Source organism: Dermacentor andersoni, chromosome 11 (genome assembly GCF_023375885.2).
Source record: "Dermacentor andersoni chromosome 11, qqDerAnde1_hic_scaffold, whole genome shotgun sequence".
Lineage (NCBI taxonomy): Eukaryota > Metazoa > Arthropoda > Arachnida > Ixodida > Ixodidae > Dermacentor > Dermacentor andersoni.
The window spans coordinates 126,138,442-126,154,652 of NC_092824.1; the positions used below are offsets into that span (position 1 = coordinate 126,138,442).

The 16,211-nt window shown below is 48.9% G+C and overlaps 1 protein-coding gene across 5 annotated transcripts in view; it reads left to right on the top strand.

The window, feature by feature from the left end:
• Positions 1–16,211, top strand: part of LOC126539647 (nuclear pore membrane glycoprotein 210-like) — a 240,043-nt gene that overhangs the window by 90,290 nt on the left and 133,542 nt on the right. For 4 of the 5 annotated variants that reach the window (XR_008614325.2, XM_055075603.2, XM_055075601.2 and 1 more), the window contains exon 8: positions 7,249–7,275. The exons of the other annotated variant lie outside the window; for it this stretch is intronic. Coding sequence is in view for 3 of the 4 variants with exons in the window: in XM_055075603.2 (XP_054931578.1) it covers positions 7,249–7,275 (27 nt within the window). In the remaining variant the exon portion in view is untranslated. The remainder of the gene's footprint in view (positions 1–7,248; positions 7,276–16,211) is intronic. 5 annotated transcript variants of the gene reach the window in all.

The following is a 16,211-nucleotide window of genomic DNA, read 5'->3' on the forward strand; positions in this document are numbered from 1 at the left end:
ACGAGGGTCCTGTTGAGGCGCTCCGTAAGACGGTGCCTTTCGCAGACCATTCGTCTGCGGGTGGTGGGCAGTTGTCCTCTTGTTGCTTGTATGGCTCAATTGCAGAATGGCTTGGGTGAGCTCAGCTGTAAAGGCTATTCCTCTGTCGGGAGTGAGGTCTTCTGGGGTACCATGTCGCAGTAGGATGCTTTCGACAAAGAATTTCGCCACTTTGGCTGCGCTACCTTTTGGCAGAGCTTGAGTTTCAGTGTAACAGGTGAGGTAGTCCGTTGCCATGACAATCCACTTATTTCCGGAAGTTGACGTCGAAAACGGTCCGAACAAATCCATCCCAATCTGCTGAAGTGGTCGGCAAGAGGCTTGATCGGCTGTAGTAACTCCGCTAGCCTTGTCGGTGGTGTCTTGCATCGCTGACAGTCTCGGCATGTCTTGACGTACCGGGCGACATCGGCGGTCAGGTGCAGCCAGTAATACCTTTCCTGTATCCTCGGTAGCGTCCGGGAGGAGCCGAGGTGCCCAGTAGTCAGATTGTCATGAAGGGCGTGCAGTATTTCTGGACCTAGTGTTCGAGGAACAACAAAGAGGTAGTTGGCGCATACTGGTGCGAAGGTCTTCCTTACGAGTAAGTTGTTTTGAAGCGAAAATGAAGACAATCCTCACTTAAATGCCCTAGGGACATCAGTGTTCCCTTCCAAATATTCTACGAGGCCTTTTAGCTCCCGGTCTGCTTGTTGCTGTTCAGCGAAGTCTTCTGCGCTTATTATTCCCAGGAAGGCGTTGGCCTCCTCGGTGTCTTGCGGTGGAGGGTTATTGGAGGGGCACGTGATAAGGAGTTGACATCAGAGTGTTTTTGTCTGGACTTGTAGATTACAGTGATGCCAGATTCTTGCAGTCTGAGGCACCACCGTGCCAGCCGTCCTGAAGGGTCCTTTATATTTTCTAGCCAACACAACGCATGATGGTCGCTGACGACCTTGAATGGCCTGCCATATAGATAAAGGGGAAATTTCGCTGTAGCCCAAATGATGGTGAGGCATTCCTTTTCGGTTGTAGAATAATTACCTTCCACTTTTGACAGCGACCAGCTAGCACCCATACTGTGGATTTTGGTATCGGCGTCCTCTTGAAATGCGTCGGCCTACGGCGTTTCCCACTTGAACTCGACATCACATTTAGATGTGTCAGTGGCTCAGCAATGCGTGAAAAGTCCTTGACAAAGCGGCTGTAGTAGGCACACATTCTAAGGAATCCGCGCACTGCCTTCTTGTCGATGGGCTGCTAGAACTTTGCAATGGCAGCTGTCTTCTGCAGGTCGGTGTGGACTCCAGACTTGCCGATGACTTGGCCCAGGAACAGAAGCTGATTGTAAGCGAAGCGGCACTTTTCTGGCTACAGAGTGAGCCCTGATGACTTGACCTCTAGTACTGTCGCAAGCTGGCTAAGGTGATCGTCGAAATTCCCGAAGACTACGACGCTTTCCAAGTATACAAGACAGCTTTGCCACTTCATCCCTGCTAACACAGTGTCCATCACGCACTGGAACATTGCAGGCACCAAGCACAGACCGAATGACATGACTTTGAAATTATAGAGGCCGTCTGGCGTGATGAAGGCTGTTTTCTTTCTTGATCCCTCTGGTCGACTTCTATTTGCCAGTAAGGAGTCTTAAGATCCATCGACGAGAAGTATTTTGTGTTGCAGAGCCGATTCAATGTGTCGTCTATCTGTGGGGGAGGGTGTACATCCTTCTTCGTGATCTTGTTCAGTCGGTGATAATCGACACAGAAGCGTAGGGTTCCGTCCTTTTTCTTCACCAAGACCATAGAAGATGCTCACGGGCTTTTCGACAGCTAGATGATGTCGCGCAGCATTTCGTTGACTTGTTGCCTTATAGCTTCACATTCTCATGTTGAAACTTGGTAAGGGCTCTGGCATAGTGGCCGAGCACACTTTTTGGTTATTATGTGATGTTTTGTGGTTGGTGTTCGTCAAATTCTCAAGGATGTCAAAAAGCAGTCATATCGTTGGAAATTTCTGAGCTGTTGCTGCTTACTCAGAGGAGACTTGCTTTTATGTCGAAGTCTGGTTCGGAAACTATGGTTGTCGGGGTAGATGCGACAGAATCCAATAGGACAAACACAATGCTGGTTTCTGCAATTTCCTCGAGGTGTGCAATCGTCCTGCCCTTGTTGATGTGCTTGAATTTCTGGCTGAAGTTGGTCAGCATCATTTTTGCTTTTCTGCCATGCAGTCAAGCGATCCCTCTTGCGACACAGATTTCACGATCGAGCAGTAGGCGTCGATCGCCCTCGATGACGCCTTCTACGTGTGCGGGTGTTTCGGTGCCGACGGAAATGACAATTTTGGATCGAGGTGGGATGCTCACTTGATCTTATAGCACACTCAAGGCTTGTTGACTACGAAGGATCTCTGGTGGTATCGCTTGATCTTCAGATAGCATTATCGACTTTGACTTCAGGTCGATGATTGCGCCATGTTGGCTCAGGAAGTCCATGCCGAGAATGACTTCTCGTGAACACTGTTGGGGGATAATGAAAGTGGTAGGGTAAGTCTGATCATGCACGGTAATTTTTGCGTGCAGATTCCAGTTGGCATTATTAGGTGTCCTCCAGCTGTCCGAATTTGAGGGCCTTCCCATACAGTCTTAACTTTCTTCAACAGGGCAGTGAGGGGTCCACTAAAGCGGTGACTGCGTGGCCATGGAGAAGCACATGGAGGTCGGTGGTTCTTTTTCATGTGTTGCAGTTTGGTCTTTGCTTCGGATCATGGCTGCCTCATGTTGATGTGCAGCTGAAACGTCACATTGCCAGGTCTTCTTTTGTCGACATATTCTTTGCTTCTAGGCTTCGTTGGGATGGTGGCGGCTTGTTGACATGTAGTCGAAAAAGCCTTTTTGGAGTCTTCGGCAGTGGCAGAGGATCTTTGTCAGTTCGACGAACAGCAACCTCACTTCCATTGATTGCTGCTTTTAGCTTTCCGGATATGGGCTCGCAGACGGCCTCAGATTGTGGGCCAGTCTATGATCGTCGTTGCAGCGACAGGTAGCGTTGCAGTGTCCTGGTGATGGCGAACGGGACGGTCCTCGAGAGCTCCACTGAGTGGCGGCATGGTAATCGGCGATGTCACGAGGGTGCTCCCCAAGCTGTGGACGTGGTGCATGGACGGCGAATCCTTGCAGTCCCAAGTCATGGTATGGGCATCGACGGTACACATGGCCGGCTTCCCTGCAATTGTAGCAAAGCAGGCGGTGTTCAGGGGCGCGCCAAATGTTTGTCTTCCTCGGGGCGTTTCGCTGGCCGACTGGTGGGCAGGGTGGCGGTGGTGGCGGCATCTGGCGATGGAATCACGGCGTCATGGGGCCCTGGCGCCGCCGCGGAGGGGGAATCTGGCGACGGGCGATGGCGGCATATGTCATCGCTTCCACCTGGGGCTGTGGCGATGGCACTTCAGTAACCCCAAGTGATCACTGGACCTCTTCTTTGACGATGTCAGCGATTGAGGCTGCGACCTTAGGAAGAACTGCAGTTCCTCACAAACAACTGCTCTGATGGTCTCTCGCATGTTGTCACTGCCGAGTACTTGAACACCGGCGTAGTTTCGGCGGTTATATTTCCCTGTCTGCATATCGAGCGTCTTCTCAATGGTTGTGGCTTCGGAAACTAATTCAGAAACAGTGCTGGGCGGGTTGCGTATCAATCTGGAGAAGAGCTCTTGCCCACCCCACACATGAGGGACCGAATTTTATTCTCTTCAGGCATATCCAGGTTGGCGTGGCTGAACAGGTGTGTCATCTCCTCGGTGAAGATTGCTATGGTCTTGTTAGATAGTTGTATTCAGGCTTCTAGCACAGCTTCAGCCCTTTCCTTGTGCGCGAGGCTCATAAATGTCCGCAGGAAGCCGCCATGGAACAGGTCCCATGTTGTCACGGTCGACGTTCGATTCTCCAACCACCTTCTGGCAGCAGCCTCTCAGGCGAAGTATACATGCTGCACCTTGTCGTCAGAGTCCCAGTTGTTGAAAGTCACGATTCGTTCATAGGTCTTCGTACGATGATCTATGGAAGGTCGGTTGCTCCCTGGGCTGTTGCAGAACGATGGGAGAGGCTGCAGCTGCCATTGGGGTTGTCTTGGCCACAATCTTGGTCGTTTCAGGTAGAAGTCCGTGCTCTGGGGACACTTGTTGTAGCTGGTGGCTTGGTCAATGGTTTGGAACGACGTTGATGTTGTCTTTGTGGTCCGGGCTTGGATCATGGCTTGTCAGGGACGTCTGGTACCTGAAGCAAAAGCACCTCCACCAGATGTCACGTGGTAGTGACTATAAAGAAAGGAGCAAAACTGTGAATGGTAAAACTAGCGTTTTATTGGGCGAACTTGTGCACTCAAAAACAGGCTGTACTCTAAGAAAAATTATAGTGGCGAACACGGCCAGCGGTTGTGGAAATCTGATCAGCAGTTCAAGCTGTTTGTCTTCTGTACATGTGTGAATGAATGTTCGCGCCGCTGGGCTGACTCTAATTGCTGTCGCTCTTGGACGACTGCGCTAACTTTTGCTGCGCGTTAACTAAGCTGGACGGCGTCGCCCGTGTACGCAGGAGCCTCGAAGAAAAGAACTTCACTCGTTGGGATCCGTTTTGAGACTGGTTTATTTCATTTTCATTTTTTCATTCATTTTTCATTTTCATTTATTAATACTGTCAGCCTCATTGAGGGGCTATAACAGGAGTGGAAAAAACGGAACTGAACAGCAAAATAAGTAGTACAGAACATATTGAAAACGATAGTTATACATTAGTTAAAGGAAAAAAAGATCATCTCGTGAAATGCACACATAAACAAAAACGCATCACTCAGAAATCAGAACAGCAATCTTATACAGCAACAATCTGATCTCATCGCCCTATGCTAGTGCCATAGATGAAATTATCTAAGTGGCGTAGGAATTCAGCCAATGATGTCGACCGAACAGCAGAATCTGGAAGAGAGTTCCAGTCTCTACAAGTTCGGGGAAAATAACTAAACTTGAAACAATTATTTTTTATAGTCGGTAATGGGATAAACTTACTGTGACGATGCCTTGATGTTTCATTAGTTTTGATCTCAAAGTAATCTGATTTATTTATTTTAAGATGATTATTGATAATGAGGTAAAGAGTCTTTAGTCTTTCATATCTGGTTCTGGTTTCTAGCATAGGTAGTTGGGCTTGTTGGCAGAGTTCTGTTGAAGAATGGTTCCGGCGGTATTTATTAAAGACAAACCTTACAGCGAGTCGCTGAATCCTATCAAGCTTGTGACGATTAGTTGCTGTGTGAGGATCCCATATTACTTTAGCATATTCGATTATCGGTCTGACTAGGGTTTTGTAAGCGAGGCACTTTACATCCGGAGTAGCACTGTGCATAGTGCGTCGCAGGTACCATAGTGTTTTAAAAGCTTTGGAAATGACAATTTCAATGTGGGTATTCCATCGTAGATCTGATGTAAATGTTATGCCTAGGTATTTATACTGATCGACTCTTTCAAGCATGCAACCGTTGATATGATAATTGTAATCAAGAACATTTTTCTTTCTAGTTACTGACATGAACACAGACTTTTTAAAGTTTAACTCCATCTGCCAGTCGTTACACCATTTCACTATTCTTTGCAGGTTTAAATTTAATTTAATCTGATCATCAACTGTATTTACGGTACTGTACATCACACAGTCGTCTGCAAAAAGTCTTAATGGAACATCAATGTTACTTTGTAAATCATTAATAAAGATCAAAAATAGGAGTGGGCCTAAGACGCTACCTTGCGGTACACCAGAAGCAACGGGAAGTATGTTCGACTGACAACCTCTAACAGTTACACACTGTTCACGGGAGGATATATACGCAGAAAACCATTGTGTGAGTGTTTGATTTTTAAAGACCGCATTAATCTTATATAACAATTTTTGGTGCGAAACTTTGTTAAATGCTTTTGCGAAGTCAAGGTAGATAATGTCTGTTTGACCACGTGAATTTATTGTTTCTGCGAGGTCATGAACTATTTCTATCAGTTGAGTAATCGTGGACAGCCCCTTTCGGAAGCCATGCTGACGATAATACAGGATATCATGCTGGTCGAAATAGCCGAGCAGGTGTTTGGATATGATGTGTTCAAGTAACTTCGAAACTGTACTAGTGAGCGAGATCGGGCGATAATTACTAACAGAATTATTTCCGCTTTTATGAACCGGTATAACTTTTGCTCGCTTCCAATCAGTTGGAAAGCATCCGCTACTAAAAGAAGACTGAAAAATTTTGGACAAGTATTTAGATATCCATTCAGCGTACCTATATAAAAACTCATTAGGGATACGATCTGGACCTTGGCTTTTCTTAATGTCAATATGTAATAGCAGATTTAGAACACCTTGCTCGTTAATCTGTAAATCAGTAATAGGAGGTCTTTCAGTGTCAACATTAAAAGGAGGCAGTATACCATTATCACGTATGTAAACAGATGAAAAATATAGATTAAAATCTTCGGCACGCTTATGGGCATTATCCTCGGTCTGAGCAGGATGCAGAACTTTAGGCGGATTTATATAGCGCCAGAATTTGCCAGGTGACTCGCGAAGAAATTTTGTGAGCGTCACATTATAGAATCTGTCTTTTGATTCCTTAAGAAGTCTCTTTAAATCCTGACTCATGCGGCGAATACATAGTTTATTTTCGGGGTTTGGGTTGGGTGAGTAAGCCTTACGTTTGCGTTTAAGTCTTCGTTTGAGATGAAGTATATCTCTGGTTATCCAGGGATTCTTTTTATTCGTGCGCTTAGTTTTCTTAGGAATAAAGTGATTAAGGCACCGTTCTGCTAAATCCGAAAAGAATTCCCATAGTTGGTCCGTGCTAGCACCTAAATCATACAGCTGCATAAAATCTGAATATGAATAATCAAGACAGTCTATCACAGCAGCGTCATCAGCGTCATGAAAATTAAAGAAACTTTTTTTGGACGAAGTACTTATGACATCTGGTGATGCCTTTAATGACAACAAAACCATCCTGTGATCTGACAAGCCCTCCAGTGTTTCACATTCGCAGACAGAACTTTGCATTCGTTCGGAAACAAAAATTAAATCAAGTATGGATGATGTTGTAGGACATATCCTTGTGTAATCAGACACAACTTGAACTAAATTATGACAAAAAGCCAGTTCAAGTAACTGCTCACAACTAGGCACTTCTCGTGTTCCAGGTAATTGCAAACACCAGTCAATGCCAGGTAGGTTGAAATCTCCAAGTAACAATGTCCTACCATCCTGAGGCAGGTAAGTGTCCATAAATGTTCGTAGATTTACCAGGACGTCCAACGGAGCATTTGGAGCCCTGTAAACACCCCCAATGAAGACTGTTTGTCTATCTAATTTTATCTTGACCCATAGTGCTTCTACGCCATTCACATCTGGAAGTACAGAAAATGCTATGTTGTCTTTGATAATTAACGCAACTCCCCCCCCTCTGTCTTCTCGATCCCTTCTTACTATTTTATAGTTAGGAGGGGTGACTTCAGTGTCGAGTACATCCTTGTGCAGCCAAGTTTCGGTGACTACTATTAGGTGAGGTTCATGTTCTATGATTAGGCTTTCTAATTCGACAAGTTTATTTAATATGCTTCTGGCATTCACATTTATCACTTTGAACGGTTTTAACCCTTTATTCCTGCGTCAATTGCCACTCTGAGAAGGGGTATGGCATTTGTACCTTTGTTGCGTAGTTTCGTCCCAGGCGTAAAGGATTTTGTTCACCTTCATCTTATCGAATACCATCTTTACCTTGGCCCCGTTTCTCCTTTCGTCAACAGTGGTATTCCAGAGTTTTTTCCAAATATCATGCACTCTTTTACTGTAGTCCTCTGAAATGCTTATTTTCCCTCCTTTAAGCTTGTAGCAATTATTCATAATCTTAGTTTTTTCCCTAAAATCACCAATCCTAAGGATAACTGGACGATGATTACCCGGATTCACCTTACCAAGACGGTGTATTCTCTCAATGGTACTTAGCTTCTCTCCGAGTTTTGCCTCAAAAACGTCGTCGTTTACTTTTCTCAGCAATGTTTCTTCGTTTTCATTCTCATCTTCCAATATACCTCTTACAATCAGGTTGCTACGCCGGGATATATTTTCCAAGCCATCGACTTGTTTAGCTAGTGCAGCGATTTCCGCCTGACAATCACTCATAGTAGCCTCAATATTTGATAGCCTTATTTGGGATTTCTCTAGGACTACGAGTTTTGCTTCGATGGAATCGAGTCTTGTTTGCATTTTCACTATGCCTGCCTCAGACGAAGTTTGTTTTTCTTGAATTTGAGTAACTTTGGCCAAAATATCTTTTCCTCTACATCCTCTACATCCCCTGAAAGTTTAAGAAGTATGCATGCCACTGAAAAACAGTCGCAGACACAATCAAGCAGCACTTGTGGACACGGCAGCACAACTAGACAAAGGTAATCACCACGAAAACCGTATCTTTTTGCACTAACCTGCACATACAAAGGCACTTCAGGTGACATCGTCACGGCAGGGCTGCCGTGTCCACTGATGATCGTAGGTCTCGGTAGCAGATTTATAGCTGGCAGGCTCCGTGACATATCACGATGGTGTGACGTCACTGTGCTCATCGATGGTGCGCAGAGGCCGTTTTCCACGAGGCGATGATCAGTCATATTTGGTGCACGGCGATGGGCGTCGGCGATGAATCCAGGATAAAAAAAATACAGGTTGAAGAAAGGAGAAAGGAAAGAGAGAAGAAACACAAAGTCCATGTTCTCTGTTGGCCGCACCGACGCCTTCATCCCTGTCGGGGGCGCCGGCGCCTTGCACTCAGTAGGCAGTTCGCCGAAAAGCCGGTGGAACGGATGAGCTTGCAGGTAGAGGCGCCAGCTGGGACGTGGTGCAGGGGGGTGCCCCTCGTCCGTTCGCCGGCTCGCTCTCTCTCTTGCGTCGTCAGGCCCCCAACCACGGGTGCAGCAATGTATGGTGGTCGTTTGCGACTTTCAACAGCATGAGCCATTGAACGTTGCAGAGTAATCGCTGGTGCCCGCGTGTCTTCCAGAAAGTTCTACACCATTCGCGTCGCGCATACATGCAATAAGATTACACAAAGTTTGGAGACAACAGACAGTGGATAAAACCATCGATAACATTCCAGAAACTTCCGATACATGCAGGCGCGTCCTGTGCTGAGCGATAACATTTCTTAGACGATGAAACATGGTCACTCGGTAAAGAAGTACACGTGTCAATATTGACACGTGTACTTATCTCTATCGGGTGACCACGTTTCGCCGCCTAACAAATGTAATCGCACAGCGCGGGACGCGCCTGCATGTATCCGAAGTTTCTGGAAAATTATCGATGCTTCTACCCGGCTGTCTGTTGTCGCCGAACCTTGTGTTATCTGATTTCATCGCGTGACGCGAATGCTGTAGAACTTTGTGGAAGGCACGCGGGTCCGAACGATTAGTCTGGAACATTTGACGACTGCTGTATAAAAGCCGACAGGCTTGACCCGCTGATCAGATTTTCGACGATCGCCGACCGTGTTCGCCGCTATCGTTGTGCTATAAGTGTAGCCTGATTTGTGGGCACAGGTTCGCCCAATAAAAGTTAGTTTAGTCGTTCACACTATTGCTACTGTGTTATTCAACGTCACCACCACGTGACATCTGGTGGAGGTGCTTTATGTTCATGTACCGGACGCCGCCGTCAAGCCGTAATCCAAGCCCGGACCGCAAAGACAACACCAGCGCCGCCCCAAAACATCGAGCAAGCCGCCGGCTACAGCAGCTGCCCCTGAAACACGGAGTTCTACCAGAGACGACCAAGAAGATCGTCAGAGAAGTTCGTCCAGAGACGACCAAGAAGACAGCCCCAATGGCAGCCGGAGCAGCCCCAATAGTTCTCCAGTAGCCCAGGGAGCCGTTGACGTTCCGCGGTTCCATTTGAGGACCCGGAAAGCTGGCTGGAGACGTATGAGAGGGTTGCTACGTTTAACAGTTGGGACAGCGACGACAAGCTGCAGCATGTCTATTTCGCATTGGAAGGCGCCGCCAGGACCTGGTTCGAGAATTGAGAAGCCACCTTAACGACGTGGGACCTGTTCTGAAGCGGTTTCTTGCAAACGTTTACAAGCGTCAGGCAAAAAGAGCGAGCCCAAGCACTACTAGAAACCAGAGAGCAGCTGCCAAACGAGACGATCGCGATCTTCACGGAGGAGAAGGCTCGTCTTTTTCGGCACGCCGACCCTGAAATGTCGGAGGAGGAAAAGAGTCCACTTCCTGATGCAGGGCGTCAAGCAAGAACTTTTCGCCGGACTTATTCGTAAGCCGCCAAAGACCGTAGCTGAGTTTTTTGCAGAGGCATCGATGATCGAGAAAACTCTGGAGATGCGCACCCGGCAATATAACCGCGAGGGGCTCACGCCGCAGTACGCCATCCAAGGACTGGGTTCCGACGACCTGCAAGAGACCATCAGGGTCATTGTGTGCGAAGAACTGCACAAGGTCCTGCCTCCGTCGCAGCCTCAAGTGGCCTCGATCGCCGACATCGTGAAAGATGAGGTTCAGCGATCGCTTAGAGTTCTTGAGGTGCAACCTCAGTTACCGCAGCCCCAGCCAGGAGCGATGACTTAGGCCGCCGTCGCACGCCGTCAAGGCCCCCCTCCGCGACCGCGCCAGGGCCCTGTAACGCTGCAATTCCGTTGCCCGCCACTGCCGCCACCAGCACGCCCACCCGTCGCCCAGCGCACCTATGCGAGGAACACGAACATTTGGCGAGCCCCCGACCACCGCCCGCTTTGCTATCACTGCGGAGAAGCCGGCCATGTGTATCGCCGATGCTCATACCGCGACTTGGGACTGAGAGGGTTCGCCGTCAACGCGCCACTAGAGCGCCCACGTGACATTGCCAACTACATCGCCGCTACTCAATGGAGCCCTTGACGACAGTCCAGTTCGCCGTCACCAAGCCGCTACCTGTTGCCGCAGCGCCGACCATACACTGGCCCAGCCCGGAGTAGCTCAGCGAGCCCATATCCGGAAAACTAAAAGCAGCAACCGATGGAGGTGCAGTTGCTGTTCGTCGAACTGACAAAGATCCTCCGCTGCCGCCGAAGACGCTGAAGAAACTACCTTGACGACATAACGACACGCCGCCATCCTGACGACGACAGGAAGCAAAGAATACGATGACGAAAGACGACCTGACGACGCCACATACAAGCCACCGGTCAACGCGACGCAGCCGTGATCCGACGCCAAGACCGAACTGTAATGCAAGACCAAGAACCTCCGACCTCGACGTCTTCTCGACTGCTACGACGTCATCGCCTTAGTCAACACAGGGGCTGATTACTCCGTCACGAGTGCACACAACACCGCCCAGTTGAAAAAAGTTAAGACTATGTGGGAAGTCCCTCCAATTCGTACCGCTGGAGGACACCTCATAATGCCGACTGGAATGTGCACGCCAAGGATTACCATCCACGACCGGACTTACTCTGCCACCTTCGTTATCCTCCAACAGTGTTCATGAGACGTCAGTCTCGACATGATCTTCCTGAACCAACACGGCGCAATCATCGACCTGAAGTCTAAGTGAATAACGCTGTCGGAAGATCATGCGATACCGGCGGAGAGCCTTCCTAGTCACCACGCCTTGAGTGTGCTCGAAGATCAAGTGAGCATCCCGTCTCGCTCGTGCATTATTATTTCGGTCGGCACCGAAACACCCGCTGACGTAGAAGGCGTCAACGAAGGCGACCAACGTCTACTGCTCGACCGTGAAATTTGCTTCGCAAGAGGGATCGCTCGACTGCACGGAGGAAACACGAAAGTGATGCTGAGAAACTTCAGCCAGGAGTTCAAGAATATCAACAAGGGCACGAAGATTGATGAGGAAATTCTGGAAACCAGCAATGCGTTTTCCCTCTCGGATTCTGCCGCATCTACCCCGACGACCGTAGTTCCGGAACCAGACTTCGACATAAATTCAAGTCTCCCCATGACTAAGCAGTAACAGCTCACAAGTCTACTTCGACGATACAAAGAGTGCTTTTCGACGTCATCAAGGATTCGACGAACCCCAGCCGCAAAGTATCGCATAATAACCGAAGGGAGCACTGGACCTCTCCGCCAGAGCCCTTACCGAGTTTCGACGCGAGAACGTGAAGCTATAAGGCACCAAGTCGACGAAATGCTGCGCGACGATATCATCCAGCCGTCCAAAAGCCCGTGGGCATCTCGTGTAGTCTTGGTGAAGAAAAAGGACTGAACCCTACGCTTCTGCGTCGATTATCGTCAACTGAACAAGATCACGAAGAAGGATGTGTATCCCCTTCCACGAATAGATGACGCATTGGATCGGCTCTGCAACGCTAAATACTTCTCGTCGATGGACCTCAAGTCTGGCTACTGGCAAATAGAAGTCGATGATAGAGATCGCGAAAAGACCGCCTTCACGCCAAACGGCCTCTACGAGTTCAAGGTCATGCCATTCGGACTGTGCTCGGCGCCTGCAACGTTTCAGCGCGTCATGGACACGGTGTTAGCAGGATTGAAGTGGCAGACGTGTCTTGTTTACTTGGATGACGTCGTTGTCTTCGCCGGAAATTTCGACGATCACCTTAGGCTGCTTGCGACAGTGTTAGAGGCCATCAAGTCATCAGGGCTCACTCTGAAGCCGGAAAAGTGCCGCTTCGCTTACGATGAGCTTTTGTTCCTAGGCCACGTCATCAGCAAATCAGGAGTACGCCCCGACCCACAGAAGACAGCTGCCATCGCAAAGTTCTCGCAGCCAACCGACAAGAAGGCAGTGCGCAGATTTCTTGGCATGTGTGCCTACTATAGGCGCTTTGTCAAGGACGTTTCACGCATTGCGGAGCCGCTAACACATCTAACCAAATGTGATGTCGCGTTCAAGTGGGAAATGCCGCAGGCCAAGGCATTTCAAGAACTCAAATGACGCATGCAGTCGCCGCCGGTGCTTGCACACTTCGACGAGGACGCCGATACCGAAATCCACACCGACGCCAATAGCCTAGTCCTCGGTGCCGTCCTAGTCCAGAGGAAAGAAGGACTTGAACGGGTGATATCGTATGCTAGCCGGTAGCTGTCAAGAGCGGAAAGCAAATATTCTACGACTGAAAAGGAATGCCTTGCCATCATTTGGGCTACAGCAAAATTCCGCCCTTACCTCTATGGCAGGCCATTCAGTCGTCAGCGACCATCACGCGTTGTGTTGGCTAGCTAACTTAAAGGACCCTTCAGGACGGCTGGCGCAGTGGAGCCTCAGACTGCAAGAATATGACGTCGCGGTAATATACAAGTCTGGTAGAAAACACTCCGACGCCGACTGCTTGTCACGTGCCCCCATTGATCCCCCGCCGCAAGACGACGAGGACGACGACGCCTTCCTTGGGATAATAAGCGCGGAAGACTTCACTAAACAGCAACGAGCAGACCCGGAGCTAAAAGGCCTCGTTGAGTGTTTGGAAGCGAACGCCGACGTTGTCCCTAGGGCATTTAAGCGCGGGTTGTCTTCATTCACGCTACAAAACAACCTGCTCGTGAAGAAGAACTTCTCACCAGTCCGCGCCAGCTACCTTCTTGTTGTACCGTCAGCGCTGCGTCCAGAAATACTGCACGCCCTACACGACGATCCAACCGCTGGGCACCTCGGATTCTCCCGGACGCTGTCGAGAATACAGGAAAGGTATTACTGGCTGCGTCTGACCGCCGACGTCGCCCGTTACGTCAAGACATGCCGAGACTGTCAACGATGCAAGACACCACCGACAAAGCCAGCAGGATTACTACAGCCGATCGAACCTCCTCGCCGACCATTCCAGCAGGTTGGGATGGATTTGTTGGGGCCGTTGCCAATGTCAACATCCGGGAATAAGTGGATCGTCGTGGCGACGGACTATCTCACCCGCTTTGCTGAAACTAAAGCTCTACCAAAAGGCAGCGCAGCCGAAGTGGCGAAATTTTTCGTCTGGAACATCCTGCTGCGACATGGTGCCCCAGAAGTCCTTATCACCGACAGAGGAACGGCTTTTACAGCAGAGCTCACCCAAACCATTCAGCAGTACAGCCAGACAAGCCACAGGAGGACAACTGCCTACCATCCGCAGACGAATGGCCTCGCGAAGCGCCTGAACAAGACCCTCGTCGACATGCTAGCAATGTACGTCGACGTCGACCACAAGACGTGGGACGCGGTCCTGCCGTATGTAACCTTCGCTTACAACACGGCGGTGCAAGAAACAACACAGATCACGCCGTTTAAGCTGGTTTACGGCAGGAACCCGACGACGACGCTCGACGCCATGCTGCCCCACGTTACTGATGAAGAGAATGTTGACGTCTCTAGCTATCTCCAGCGCGCTGAAGAAGCCCGACTGCTCACTTACCTACGGATCAAGAACCAACAGAGGACCGACAGCCGACACTACAACCTCCGACGACCCTTCGTCGAGTACCAGTCCGGCGACCGTGTTTGGGTTTGGACACCGATACGCCGACGAGGGCTGAGTGAGAAACTATTGCGCCGCTATTTCGGACCCTACAAGGTCATTCGACGTATTGGCGCACTGGACTATGAGGTCGTGCCAGACGGAATTTCGCATTCACAGCGGCGCCGCGCACGATCTGAAGTGGTCCACGTGGTGCGTCTGAAACCCTTTTACAGACACTGACGAACTTCCTTATTTTGTTGTTTTCTTTGCTACGGGTGTTTTTCTTTATTACTTTCGTTTGTGTGCAGCATCGGGTCGATACTTTTTAAGAGGGGGGTACTGACACGTGTACTTATCTCTATCGGGCGACCACGTTTCGCCGCCTAAGAAATGTAATCGCACAGCGCGGGACGCGCCTGCATGTATCCGAAGTTTCTGGAAAGTTAACGATGCTTCTACCCGGCTGTCTTTTGTCGCCGAACCTTTTGTTATCTGATTTCATCGCATGACGCGAATGGTGTAGAACTTTGTGGAAGGCACGCGGGTCCGAACGATTAGTCTGGAACATTCGACGACTGCTGTATAAAAGCCGACGGGCTTGACCCGCTGATCAGATTTTCGACGATCGCCGACTGTGTTCGCCGCTATCGTTGTGCTATAAGTGTAGCATGATTTGTGGGCACAGGTTCGCCCAATAAAAGTTAGTTTAGTCGTTGACACTATTGCTACTGTGTTATTCAACGTCACCACCACGTGACAATATAGTGGCCCGAGATTTTAACCCCTTAAAGGGCCCCTCACCCGGCCACATATCAAATATTTGGGTATACACCGGAAGGTATGTGCCCTCTAAGGAGCGCTCTACCGCAAGTATATTTCAAATTGGTTCATTAATATCTAAGATAGAAATATTTCAGTGCCATGAACCGACTATTTCAGAAGGCGAGCATCATTGCCAACATAGCGCCCTCTGCACTTGCCCCCATCTAGCCTTGGCAAGTGGAATTCCTTTCCTGCATTCTCCCATACTGGAGTTGTAGGACCTTGTGAAATATATGTCACAAGCCTCGGCTTTTTTGTTTTCCTTACTTTCTTGCTGCGTGGTGTACTTTCGCTGATGATCTCTCGCACGAGCTGTTGCGTTTGTCTCATATCCCAAGGCACAATTTTGCACGAACACCTGACTAGTGGTACAAGTCAGTGCTACACGAACACTGAAACAGACGGAAGTAGATCACAAAGCATGGTCGCACGGTGGGACATGTTAGAGGATAACATGATTTTGGCTTCTAGCGCGAAGTAAAACACTGACACAGAAAGGAGCAGACAGGACGAGCGCTCGTCCTGTCTGCTCCTTTCTGTGTCAGTGTTTCACTTCGCGCTAGAAGCCAAAATCATGTTACCGTACCAACTCGCCCAACTGTCTATCCTTTTGCATGTTAGAGGATGACAGAGGTTCGCTCTCCGCGCGCTCAACTGCATGACATGCGAACAAGCAGATTAAACGGAAGTACATCCCATGGTACGAAGTAAAACAAAGACACAGGGACATTCGGTTTGCAGGTTTTATTATTTCTCTAAACGTTGATTCATCTGTTGAAGCAAAAAATTAAATAACTTCTGTTGCCTTGAATAATTTTCAAAGTCTTCTGCCACTATTAGCGATGTCACAGCACTGCCATGAATGTAGGTGCACTTTTGCGA